The following is a 13955-nucleotide window of genomic DNA, read 5'->3' as shown; positions in this document are numbered from 1 at the left end:
TCGGCAAAGCTACTTGTCCTAAAGGTTCTACAATGTTCCCAATGTGATGATAAACTGGGTCCCAACTGCAAAATACCTGAGCCCAGGGAGCCCATTTCTCCATTTCTCTTTCAAACTATCTCAAAGTGGCAAGGACTTAAAGAAAGCTAAGTATGTATGATAAACCACATGGAAACTTGAGGGAGGGGATATAATCGGTATGTCTGGACAATGCGACTCCTGAAATCCAAGAGTATTGACTAAAAGCCCTCACCCCTAGTATCACATAGCTCATGCCTATTGTGAGATACTCCAGAAGACTCTAACGGTATAGGCACTTGCCATTCACTTAGGTAGTCCAGTGGAATGTTTGTTCATACATGAACAACGTGGAGATTGGTAATCAAGTTTAGTGACTCTCCTTGAATTAGCAAGAAAACAGTGTTAGGGTGCCAATTATCTTTCTGATTCTAGGTTTCGAATTCCTGAGAAGAATTTCAGGAAATGATCTCTAGTGGGTGTGTGACTATATGAGAATGTAACATATATACATGTGTGTGTGTGTGTGTGTGTGTCTGTGTGTAAACCCATGTCTGCATACATCTACGTGAACTCCTATTTCCTGCTCTCTGAGTGTCCCATCCATAACTGCCCTGCTTACTTTCAGCTCTTTGATGGAATGGGATGAGCAGAAAGTCAGGAGTATGGTATCTTGAGATCCTAAGTAGCTCTTTGATAAATTTCATATTTGTTTATAATACCTCCTTCTCTTTCTTTGCCTAGTAAGTATTAGAAAAACTTCATTTTTAAACCACTGATAATGTGTTTGGGAAAAGAAAATAATGACTTCCAGACCGATATGTTTGAACTTACAATGCATTGAAGACAGTTATCTCACCACTCCCAGCCCCTGGTTCATACTTCAGTAAACCAACTCCTGCTTGCCCCACTCACTGGCTTCCTGTCGATGCAGAAGGACGCTCTCCATAGGTGGCAAAGGAAAGGACCTTTGGTAAAAATGGTAAATCGCTTATATATGCTGCTGTGAGAACAGAGCCTGGGATTTAAAGAAGGGTTAATGGTTAACTTAGCAATGTCTGGATCACTGAAGAGGCTGAAGAAAGTTGTGTACATGATACTACAGATATGAGCGAGGGACATGTCTTTGGGACACTTAGAGCAGGTCAACCCCCACTGCCACCTCAAACACACTTTCCGAAGCCCTTAAGGTGGTGATGTAAAGCACTATTGTCCATTCATATAGCTTGTCTCTTTAGTCAGTTGGGCGGTAACCTATCTGGGGACAACAGACATTTATTCATGTCTTCTCCCCCAAAAGTCCCACCACAAATGGGAATCTGAATGCCGTACCTGTGGCTTCATGGAATTGGATAGCCTCTGTGAATCTCAGCAACCCAGTGAGTAACACCTGCAGAAATTGCGGACTTCCCTAACCATAAGGATCATCAGAATTGACTACTTCACAGAAGCTGCTTTATCAAGAATCTAGGGAAACATTTTTGGAAGCCTGTTACAATAAAATCGGGAAGATAAAATACACTAGAGGGCGCTCTAAGACAAAAAGAGTCACATTTTCTTTTCTCCTTTCTCTCTCTTTTGATTTCCTTCTGCTTTAATGTAGATTGGCTTGAGATAGGGACTCATTGTCTGGTGGGAGTAAGCCTATCAGGAAGACTGAAAACTAGAGAACTTTATTGCAGATTTGGAACATTAAAAACAAAGAGCTTCTCTGCAGAAGACACAAAAACGGACATGAGAAGAACTAATAGCAGAAGGTCCTGAGAATGACGAAGGAGTCACAGATCCCAGTGTCTTTGGGTAGCTTGGTAGTTCCTAGGGACTCCGGAATTGTATTGGACATAGTGAAGGTGAAGACCCGACCCTTTGCCAAATCGTAGGAAACCCCATTTCAGTCTTCAATCATCAACAACTGCATCTGAAGATGCAAAATAAAAAATCATAGAGTAATAAACACTCCAGACAGGCAGACTCGGGACCGATGGCTGCTTTCAAAATGGCCAGGGTTCTGGCAGACATTTTAAATGTTTGAATGAAGACAAACAGATCTACTTGTCAGGCTTCTGAATCTCTGTCTGTCTTAGACTTGGCGTCTTGCTAAGGAGACAGGGTGTGCTTCGGTGGCTTTAGCCTTGGGCGAGAAATAAATCAATGTGTGGATTTTCAAAGATGTATTTAATCCAAGCCAGACCCGGAGACAATGAATAACGGAAACTTGAGACCTACTGATCAGAGATGGAATCCTGGAAAATGCCAAGTGTTAAAGGATTCAATGTGTAGGTGCCCCAGGTAATCCTGCCAATTCCCTGGAAATGAAACCCAAAGAAAGTTTTTTGTAAGGAGCTACTTTTCTAACACTTTGGTGTTAAAAGTTGGTTAAGCCACCACCTGTGACTTTTATTCAAGAGAAAGCCGAAGATTCCATGACTCGGAAGCCTCCTGAGCCCCAGATCATCGTCTCCCAGCCTGCGTGTTTTAGCCAGCCACTGGGTTTCCACTGTTTTCCCAGCTTTTTACAGTGGGAAAAGCCATTCCCTGGTGCTTTGTAGAGCTTAAGAGAATAAGTTGGCAAGAAGGAAGATATTACGTAGTTTACATTACTACTAAGAAGAGGTTAGGTTAGTGGGTCAGAGATGGACACCCTGTTCTAGGCCAGTATAATTAGGGAAAATATCCAAAAAGGCAGTGAATGAGTTACAGGGAGTATAAAGATGACCAAAACCCTGTCTTAGACGGCTGCTTGTAAGTTCCAGGACAAGGAAAAGGCTTCACAGAAGGACATGCAGGTAACCTAGGCTTGTAGAGGTAGCATGGCTCAGCATGGCATGAAACATAAGGTCAGGTAGAACACAGTAACAGCAAAAATGTAACATGTCTGTATATATCCCTTAGTTACAGTTACCATTGTCCCTGAAAAAGATTATTTATCTTGATTTTGTGAAGCTCAAATTGGATCTTCCACTCTAGTCAAACCACTTTGGCCCTTCTCGGTGGACAGATCACAAACAGCCCACCAGGGCACCTGATCAGTAGGACAGCATGATATTTCGTTCTCTACTTTCCCAATCATTTTCACTGGGCTCCACCTCTCCTGGGTTTCACCACTTCTTAACACTATCAGAGAGAGGACCTTCCTTTCAGCATGTCGACGTTGGGGGATACTCCAGATCAGCTCCAAATTGTAGCGCATACAATACAGTCTGATGTTACTGTGATGTGATGTTTGAGAAATAATACATTAACGTCACTGCTGCAGACTGCAGAAGAAACGAGAGTGTGCAAGTGACATTAGTCTTACTCCATCAGAGAGAGCAGTCAGTAGGTGTCACTCATAGTCAGTAAACCAAGAAAGTGGCATGAGGGCTGGAGAGATGCCTCAGTGGTTCAGAGCACTGGTTGCTTTTCCAGAGGTCTTGAGTTCAATCCCCATTACCCGCCATGTTGGCTCACTACCAACCATCACTCCAGGGTCAGAGAATCTAACACTCTCTTCTGGGCTTCTCTGGGCATTGCACACACATGGTGCACAGACATTCGTGAACTCACAGCACCCAGGACATGAAAGAAAAAAAATGTTAAATAGGAATGCGGCAGTTAGAAAACCCAAGTAACCTGATTGGAAGCTTTTGCCTCCAAGGTTTAGAAATGGCACTGAGGCAAAAGACTGTTACTTCTTATTTCAAATGATTTCATCTGGTGCTTATTCACTTTGTACAGACTACAGTTTGCTCAAACTTTTCTCATTTGGATAAACAAAACTGATGTTTTGCTGAGTGATAGGGTGGAACTATCAAGTGGAACCCTACATATCAATCAAGTGGGACCCCACATATCAATTCTAGGCCCTTAAGGTTTAGGGAAGATTTGTGATATCTGAAATGGGGTGTGGTTTAAAAAGTGTACTTTGTGTCACACAGAATATCTGCTTACCTCCTCTAGAAAGTATCCAGATATTTTTTCTGATAAATTCAGACTCCCATTCAATGACATGACATACAGTTGTGTTCCAAAGATGAAATTCTACTGTCCATTGAGTTGATGTATAAAATCTTGCTTTTTTTTTTTGACACTTGGTCTTTTTTATGGGAGAGACCATTTTTAATAAATTAATTTATTTATTGAAATTAAAATATAATTACATCTTCTCCTTCCCTTTCTTTTCTCCAAGTCTTCCCCCACACACTATTGCTGTCTCTCAAATTCATTGACTCTATTTCTTTAGTTGTTGAAATTATATATATAATAATTATATATATATAAATTTCAAGGATAAACACTTGGTATTAAGAAATCAGTTTGTGGGCTCTTTCTCCTGTTCTCAACATCCCTTAGTTGTTCATAGTTCTTTCTTTCAAAACATGGTTTTATTTTTCAAATCATATAAGGATAAATCAATTACGATTCTCTTGAGTTACTTGCCTACAAAGAAGTAATGTGTTAAGGCATCGCTAAAAAATAGCTTTGAAAAATGAAGAAGTTGTGGGAGCTTTGGTGAAAGATTTGAAATTTTACTTCATATATTGAGACGAGTTGGAGAAGGGTACTGACCCCCTCCATTCACTCTTTACAAGAGTCAGATGGATACATAAAATGGCAAAAAGAATTCATGCTCAGAAGCTGAGAGGGCAGCAGCAGCCTGGTTGCTGCAGGCCTGTTTAGCAGAACAAAGCTCCATTTCCATTGTCAAAATCGGCAAAACATAAGGCATTCAATGACTACAAATTCCAACACAGTGACAAAGATTGTGTGTGTGTGTGTGTGTGTGTGTGTGTGTGTGTGTGTTTTCATGCATGTGTGCATACATGGATGAGTACCTGCTGAGACCAGAAGAGAACATCAGATTACCCTACAACTGCAGTTCCAGGGACCTGTGAACCTCTGGATGTGCGGACTGGAAAGCACATCTGGCCCCTTGAAGAGCATCAAGTGTTCATTTGGTAATTGTTGAACGGTTTCTCCAGACCCAACATTGCTGTGTTATTAAAGGACATTTCTCTCCCTCATTTTCAGTCGTCCTGTCTTCTGCATTCCTCTTTGTAGAACTGATAGGTATAGGGAGAATGAAAGGCAGCTGAGAGCCATACTTGAGCCATTTGATCCCCCTGCTGGTGGGTACAGCCGCCATGATTTTCACTGGCACCTTATGTGGGACTTCTACTCTGTGAGGGATCTCAGTCATCTGGGCTTCTTGGGCGGGTCCTGTTCATGTTTTTGTTTATTTTAAATGTCATTTGAGTTGTTTATCAGATCAGGCTGGTATGGTGGAAAGGCAATTTTATGTAGAAATGGATTTCATTCTGATTGTGCTTTTGCACTGCTGATCAATGTATATGCCCTCCCTCAGCTTTGCTATACCCTCTATTAAGTGGGGATTCTGGGTATTATGAGCGCCACGAAGACGAATCAGGTTGTAGTGTGGCTGGTATGTCAGAGTGATGGCTTCACCACGCTGGCTTTGGAAATGCCACCGGCATGAAAGTGTCCTCCTCAATGCTATCCAAAGCACTCCACTCTCCCACTCACACTTAGGTACCCCAGTCCTACTTTCTTAACCCAACCACCTGGTCTTCAGACTGTTCAGGACCCACAGAAGGCTGATTTGCGTAGATCGTAACCTCCTGGGTATGATGCCTTTCTACAGGGTTCTCTGGTTTCTCTTTGCATTCCTTAGAGGGATCAGGTCCATATTTAAATTGATGGTGAAGAAAGGAAAACAGTAGGAAGAGCTGGCAGATTAGAGAGTGGACTGCCATACTCATGAACTGCAGTCAGAGGAATACCCAGGAAAGGGGATGTCTGAACTGAAGGTTTCCAGTGCGGAGGAATGGAGGGCTACCTTCTAACTTGTCTAAGTGGCCGGTAGACATCTACGATACCACACCCTTAATACTATTTAATCCACTCACTTTCCAGGCATAACAACCATGGTGTTGCTATTCATTTTCAAAAACTTAACTTTTTGTGAGGAAAGACTTTATTTTACGGTATAGCTCCCAGGTCGCACCCCATCACTGAGGAAATTTAAGGTGGGAACTCAAAGCACGAACCTGAAAGCAGGAACATCAGAGGCCATGGAGGAGTGTTGTTTACTGCCGTGTTCCTTGTGCTGGCTTGTTTAGCATGCTTTCCCATATAACGCAGGACCATCTGCTCAGGTGGGATGGGCCTTTCCAAATTAATCATTAATCAAGACTTGCCTATAGGCCAACATTGTGGGCGAATTTCCTCAGTTGAGAGTCCCTCTTCCTAAATGTGTCAAGTGGGGGGAAAAAAAACTAACCAGGACAAATGACATTGAGAGCCTACAATCTCGACAGAAACAAAGTAAGCCCTTGGAGGGTCAATGTCTCTGTCTTATATAGAGAGTACGTGTCAACTACATAGTACAAGTGTAGTGCACATAAACATCTTGTAGTACAGATGCGCAGTACAGAAATGCATAGTGCCACACAGTACAATGTATAGTGTCGATGCTACCTACGTCTTTTCCAACATTATGTTTTTACGGATGATTTGTCAATTTCTTATAATGCCCTCTGATCGAGTTGATATCCCAGTCCTCTCAGGTTCCCCCTCCCCCAAGTAACTTAACTTCTAAATATATTTTATGAGTACAACTTATGTCTAAGGACAGGATTGCCTAAGTACATGGAAATACGAGAAGCGTTCGTTTAAAAATATTTTGATTCACTGAATGCATGGATAATAAGGCACGGTGACATTAATTACAGTGTAACCATGGATACTTCTAAAATTACAATGAACATATGCAAATTATTAAAGTAAATTACATAATATTATATGTAAACTAACGAACTGAAATAGTCTCCCATGACCACCCTGTCATGAATGTTTCTCTATATCAGTTACCGAATTCCAAGGAGGACCTAAAACTGAAGGCTCTCCTCAGAAACTTCTCAAAGTATGTTCTAGTCAATATACAGATGACGTGTCATAATCAAGCATGATAGACAGCCTCCCCCAAGAACACATCTCACATATCAATGGACACAATTTAGGATGAAGCAGAAATAGGACAATAATTAAAAGGAACGTACAAGTCTAAAAGTTTTAAAATAAATTTAATGACATTTTTAGAGGTTCATCATCTAATGCTTAGGGTCAAAAACAAAGCAGGCATACCTTTGAAAGCAGGACGAAATTACACGTTGAGGCCCTTTTGATTATGATTTTATTCATTTACATATATTGGATAAAAATGACCTTCATGTTTGTTCGTTTCCGTGATTTCTTGTTCTTAAAGTCGGGTCTCCTTGCCTGGCCAGTACTTGGGCTGCAACCCATGATCCCTTGCGGCACACGTCTCCTTTTTGACGCTTGAGGACATCACTATTTTTTCTCTTGCGGTTATGAAGCTGCTGCGTTTTGAGACGTATTTTTTCTTTAAAACCAAAAGCACAGCCGTGCTTAGGAAGACAGACACCGTGCCCAAGAGCGTGGTTAGTCCCAGGTATATATGTCTAAAAGAGGAGAGAGTTTCGGTTACAATTGTTGCAGCTACTCAACCTGGACAAATCGTGAAGGTTCTCACAGTGTGAAGACGGCTGCTGAAGGACACAGACTTAGAGCAGGCCAGTGACTATGAACGCGGGTGAGTTCCTGCCAGCAGTTTGCTAACGCGGGGCAATGTCTTAGCAGTATTGCCATTCCTAGTCTCTGTATAATAATTACCCTTTCCTCTGTTGAGGGCTTCCGAAATTGGATAGCTATCTTCCTGCCTGCTGGGGCAGTCCTATCTAGCCTATTGCTGCCCCAAGTATAATTTTAAAAGAGCTTCTTCCAATTTCAAAAGTGTCAAGGTTTGACTAAGTCATACGGTGACCTTGTCTCAAATATGTCTTCAATACATTCCAAGGAAAAGCTGCGGTAAGCAACTTAAAGAAGGGGTGAGAATTCTTAGAGGAAAAGGAGGGCCTGATAAAGAACTCAGTGTTCAGTTTCCTCTCCTCCCTGCGGTCTCTGCGTCACACAACGTTCGTTCACATTACAGTGAGCGCACTTAGCCTTACCAAATGAGAGCAGAGACCAAATCTCACTCCCTGAACTGGCCTTGGCCTTGGACCAAACATCCTTCACACATAACATCAAAGCCTATTAAATCTATCTTATTTGAGACGGTCTGCCTAATTCACATGCAACTTACAGGCTTGAGACTCGGGTTTTTATTTTTCTCTAAAACAAAGCATTCGGCGTGTAAGTCTTTGAATGAAAGAAGTCCTGCTTTTAAGCCACTGGAGTATGGCTTTAAGCAATAGGGAGATAAAGGTTTGATGAACGGAACTGAATGATACCGTAGTGAGAAAACCGTGCTCTCCACCCCAGACACGCTCACCCACACAGAGAGAGCATTTTGCTTTTGTGCCTTTCAAGTACTGGGATAATTGAACATCGGCTTGGCAATAAGAGCCGGATGGATTGAGAGCCAAATCCAGATCTTGCCCAGGGGATTAGCGCTGACGTAAATGGTACAGTTTGGCTCAGTTTAAAAAAGAATAGAATTAAACCCAGAATGTGACCTAAATTTTAATGCATCTGAGTTTCAGGCAATATTTTGCCATTTGTGTGCACACGTTATCAAAGCTGTATTCTAGGATCTTTACATTTTTATCATTTGTATATACGTCTGCTCGAGTGTTTACCTGTGCATGGTGTGTGTGTGTGTGTGTGTGTGTGTGTGGTGTGTGTGTGTGTGGTGTGTGTGTGTGTGTGGTGTGTGTGTGTGTGGTGTGTGTGTGTGGTGTGTGTGTGTATGTGTGTGGTGTGTGTTTGTGTGTGTGTGTGGTGTGTGTGTGTGGTGTGTGTGAATATGGTGTGTGTGTGGTATGTGTCTGTGTGGTGTGTTTGTGTGTGTGGTGTGTGTGTGGTGTGTAGTGTGTGTGGTGTGTGTGTGTGGTGTGTAGTGTGTGTGGTGTGCGTGTGTGGTGTGTAGTGTGTGTGGTGTGTGTGGTGTGTGTGGGGGGTGTGTGTGTGGGGTGTGTGTGTGTATGGTGTGTGTGTGTGTGGTATGTGTGTGGTGTGTGTATGTGTGTGTGTGGGGTGTGTGTGTTGTGGTGTGTGTATGTGTGTGTGTGTTGTATGTGTTGTGTGTGTATGGTGTGTGTGTGTGGTGTGTGTCTGTGTGGTGTGTTTGTATGTGTGGTGCATGTATATGATGTGTAGTGTGTGTGGTGTGTGTGATGTGTGTGTGTGTGGTGTGGTGTGTGTGTGTGTATGTGTGTGTGTGGTGTGTGTGGTGTGTGTGTGGTATGTGTGTGTGGTGTGTGTGGTGTGTGTGGTGTGTGTGTGGTGTGGTGTGTGTGTGTGTGTGTGTGTGTGTGTGCGCGCGTGCACGCATGCGTGCACATGCATTCATGTGCATGTTTTATAAGCCAGGGTTGCTCACTCTGCAGCCTCAGTATAGCCCAGGATGTCCTCAAATAAACATTAGTTATCCTCTTTTAGCCCCCTGAACTCTGGGATTACAGGTGTGAGCTATCTTACCTGCTCATTTTCATCATATATTGTTATAGAAACATGATTACTTGTGGCAGGGAGAAATTCAAACAAAAGCATAATGATACATATATGTGAAAGTGTCATAATAAAATACATTCATGAATACATTACTTTGTAGGCTGACTTTAAAAAATATTAAATAGTATAATGATGAATTAAAAATGTTAACACAGGAAAAAATTTTAATCTAAGATAACAGAACTGTTGAGTTTTTGGTTGACTTACCTCATGAACATGGAAACGACCTAGGGAAATCTAAGCCTCAGGGATGTGGCAGGAAATTAGAAGCACAGAGTGAGTTTGCACTGTACCTGAAAGCATGAGAGTCGTACAGTCTGCAGGAGCCTCTGCTTCCACATTTCTTAAATCCCCACTTGAGGCACGAAGTGTCGATTAAAACACCAAAGTACACGGGGGCTGGGATTCCTGCTGTAAGAAACACGAAGGATTGCTTCTCAGGCTTTGGCCGTGAACGGTGACCCGGCACCGCTTACCTTGGGCCCAGTAACCACGGTTTGGGTGATGCAAACCTAATTTTTCACCGAGACTCTCTTTGGCTCGGTGTTTGGTCACAAGCTCAGGACACATACAGTAACTGTCATTAGTTTAGCTCTAGATGCCCGTTCCCTGCCACATCGCACTCAATGTGAACACGACTTCTCCCTCAACTGGGCCACCAAGTGGCCGAAGCTGTGAGCCTGGATGTCACCGCTGAGCCCCTCTCTCAGTTTTAAAATCTCTTCCTTACGGACACATTCCCCTCTGTCCACTTCTGCTCTGATGTAAATCGTAAGGAGGGTGTGTGTACAGCTCACTGGTAGAGAACTTGCCTAGTAAATTCAGAGCCCAGGGTTCAGTCCCCAGACACCCCACCCTAATAAAAGCATTAGTCAAGGGTTCTTTTTTTTTTTGCCAGTTTCCTTAACTCCCTCTAATCTATTTACTATGCAAATAAACACACAGATAATTGACCAATGTATTTGTTCCAAGACCAAACATGACGTGTCTGGCCTCATCTGAAGTCATATTCATTGTCTTATATAGATCAGATACCAGCTTCACTGAACATTTTGTATTTATTTATTTATTTATTTATTTATTTATTTATTTATTTATTTATTATTTTGGTGCTTAACATGCTCCACCCTCTTGCCTAACGCCTGGAGTAGCACTCTTCATCTGAAGCAGGTTTCGTTTTCTTGCCTCCTCCTTTCCAATGTGCCCATACCCTTTGTTTCTCAGTTTAAACGATTCCCCTCAGGAAGAGCCGTTCCAATGACCTATGCACTCATTCTTCTCAGCAGCCTACAGCTTTGTTCGCTCCCACAAACCCTTAGTGCTCTTGGAACAGCAGCCTGTTTGATTGTGTGCACAGGGCAGGCACAGGGCAAGCACAGGACCTTTGTCTGTCTTACTCATGCTAAAGCACTCATCACTTCTGAATAACTGATGGTGGAAGGTACCATCCTTCTCATGGACAGAAGATAAATTCTCACCAAGTTTCAGCAAAAATACTCTGGAAAATGTGCTCACAGCTTCGATTCTATTTTGTATGTTGCAAACATATGGTATTAAAATCTGGTTTGCACAGGGTTTTTGCTTGTGTTGTTTGTTTTCCTTTGAGTAGCCAACATTTTTACAGCTAATAAAGGAGGGTTTATTTTGGCTCACAGGTCAGGGTATTTGAATCAACCATGGTGAGGCAAGCATGTCCATTCTGCAGGGGCATGTTTGGTAAATAGATATAGCAGAACACAGAGAAAACTGGGATTGCAAGTTGCCAAGTTATAGACTTCGGCAAGCCCCCTCCCCACCTCTGCCCAATTAGAGATCTCCTCCTGCTAAGTCCCACATTCTGAAGGTTCCCCAATTTTCTAAATGGTGACACCAGCTTGGGATCTGACCAATAAAACCTACAGATCACACTTCATTTTCAAACCACAAAACCACAGCATATAGTTATAAAAAAGATAACTTGCTCTTACAAAAGCCATCCTAATGTATATATGATAGCATCAAGACAAACAGGCCTTTGGTAACAAGAATTATTTTTAAACTATTGCCTGATTGAAATTCCACTGAAGTTTTGGCCTGAGTGTGGTGGTGCACACCTTTAATCCCAGCACTTGGGAAACTGAGGGAAGCAGATCTTTGTGAGTTCAAGGCCAGCCCCGGTCTACAGAGTGAGTTCCAGAACAGCTAAGGCTACACAGAGGAAAAACTGTTTCAAGGGGAAAAAAATCCACTGAAGTTTTATAAATAGTTACTCTATAATTGATTTAAAATAGAATCATTTACAGTCATTTGAGCTTCAGGGAAAAACATATGCCAGAAATGGAATAATGACTGCATATCATCTCACAGGTCACTTATTACTGAGAAATGACCTTTATTGTGGAGACAGCTATGACCCTCAATTTCACCAAGAGGCCATGGTCCAGTGATGATCCACAATAAAGTCAGGTCTTCCTGACAGGACGGGCAAACTGACACATCATACCTGTACAGTTTGGACATGAAGTATTTTATTGGCTGTTACTAAAAGAAAAAACTGAGGTAAATGCAAAAGAAGGACCAACCATAAGATGGTCGCACTTGCCTAACTAGAACAGGGAAGGATTGTTAGAGGTTGAAAAGGGTAGCTAATGCAGTGTGCAGTCCTCCACCCACTCGATGGAGAGCACAGAGGTAGATAATGTCACTACAGAGAATTAAATTTGAGTGTATGATATACAGAAGATAGAGTAGCACACCCATAGCAATTGTTTTGGACTGTGGAAGTGCATCGCGGTCATATAGAGTGATGACATTTGCGCCTGCAGGACAGCACAGGCTGTGGTCCTTAAGCAGTGAAGAGTCAGGAGAGCTATACTCACCTGAAACTTAAACTGTAGGAGGCTCAGCTTAGAGAAAGCTTTGAAGAAACAGGACCTGGCAAATGCACTGGCCGATTTCCTTCAAGAGAAGGAAAACGACTGATGGCTTTTCACCGGGAAGGGTTGTGTGAAGGATGTCCAACAACCTGTGATCTTTTTACTAGTCTATGGAACCAGCCTTCATAAATACCCCCAAAATCCCAAGCATTGTTTAGGCCCTCATCTCTTGGTCTCTTGGTTGGAGATGGAACCATTCCTTATGAAAGCGGCATGCGTATAGAATATCCTTATGTGTATAGAATATCCTCATGTGTATAGAATATCCTTATATAGAGAGAATGTCCTTATGTGTATAGAATATCCTTATATAGAGAGAATATTCTTATGTGTATAGACTATCCTCATTGTATAGAATATCCTTATATAGAATGTCCTTATGTGTATAGAATATCCTTATATGTACAGAATATCCTTATATAGAGAGAATGTCCTTATGCTTATTACAAATCCTCATCGGGCCCTTACCTTGGGCACTGTTTGTCAGTCCATTGAACACATTCTTATTGTAAAGGTCACAGGGGCTTTGCTACTTTTCAAGGGAGATCCCATGTAGCTAGCCCTGAAGCTTTGATAATTGTCCTGTGGAGACTTTTTCCCCAAAGTTTTACTGTACTTAAGTGTGTAAGAAACATAAACTGTGAGGTCAGACTCCAGAAGTTTCTGACCCAGCACCTGCCGAAAGTGGAGCTGGTCTCAGTTTCATTTTTCACCTGATGCAGATCATTCCCTGCCAGCTGTGTTGCTTGCAGGGCCCCTGACAATAAACCAAAATGCTCACACACACACACACACACACACACACACACACACACACAGAGTTGAGAGAGAGGAGGAAACAAAGTTCTTTTGATTATACTTACCAAGAACTCTTACTGCTAAGGTGTAGATGCCCAGAGCAAAAGACTTAAGTTGTGGTTGAATGCACCTAAAATGAAAAAAGCACTATTTAAAAAATATATGGCCTAAGAGATTTCTCAGTGGTTAAAGCAATTGCCAAACAAGTATAAAGCCCAGCCCAGTGTGTGTGTGTGTGTGTGTGTGTGTGTGTGTGTGTGTGTGTGTGTGTGTGTGTGTGTGTATAGATAGATGATAGATAGATAGATGATAGACAGACAGACAGACAGATGATAGATAGATAAGGTTTGGAAGCCTGGCTGTAATCCAAGCCTCAGAAAACAAAGATGGGCAATCGTTAGAGTGAGATGGCAGTAAGACTAATCTTGTTGATAAATTCTGACTGGAAATACTGCCTCAGTGAGTGAGATGGTGGGACCCTGGATGAACATGTGAGGAGACTGCCAATATCAATCTAGGGCCTCATGGGTTCATACCATATAGATGTTCACTATATACATGTACTCATATAACACATACATACACATTCACACATACACACACACACATACTTTTCTTTTTTTGGAGGGGGTGTGGGGGTGTGGGGTGGTGTTGGGGGTGGCGGTGGCAGCGGCGGTGGTGGTGGTGTGA

General features: G+C 42.3%; 1 protein-coding gene across 2 annotated transcripts in view; it reads right to left on the bottom strand.

Annotated features, from left to right (window-relative positions):
• Positions 1–7076: 7076 nt before the first annotated feature.
• Positions 7077–13955, bottom strand: part of Slco1c1 (solute carrier organic anion transporter family, member 1c1) — a 46666-nt gene continuing 39787 nt past the window's right edge. Inside the window, exons 14-16 of one of the 2 annotated variants that reach the window (XM_039108471.2) lie at positions 13331–13395; positions 9846–9963; positions 7077–7499 (exon numbers count right to left, since the gene is read on the bottom strand). In XM_039108471.2, coding sequence (XP_038964399.1) covers positions 7277–7499; positions 9846–9963; positions 13331–13395 — 406 coding nt within the window. In that variant the 3' untranslated portion in view covers positions 7077–7276. 2 annotated transcript variants of the gene reach the window in all.

Source organism: Rattus norvegicus, chromosome 4, assembly GCF_036323735.1.
Source record: "Rattus norvegicus strain BN/NHsdMcwi chromosome 4, GRCr8, whole genome shotgun sequence".
In the NCBI taxonomy this organism is placed as follows: domain Eukaryota; kingdom Metazoa; phylum Chordata; class Mammalia; order Rodentia; family Muridae; genus Rattus; species Rattus norvegicus.
This window is presented reverse-complemented; position numbering and strand designations above follow the sequence as displayed.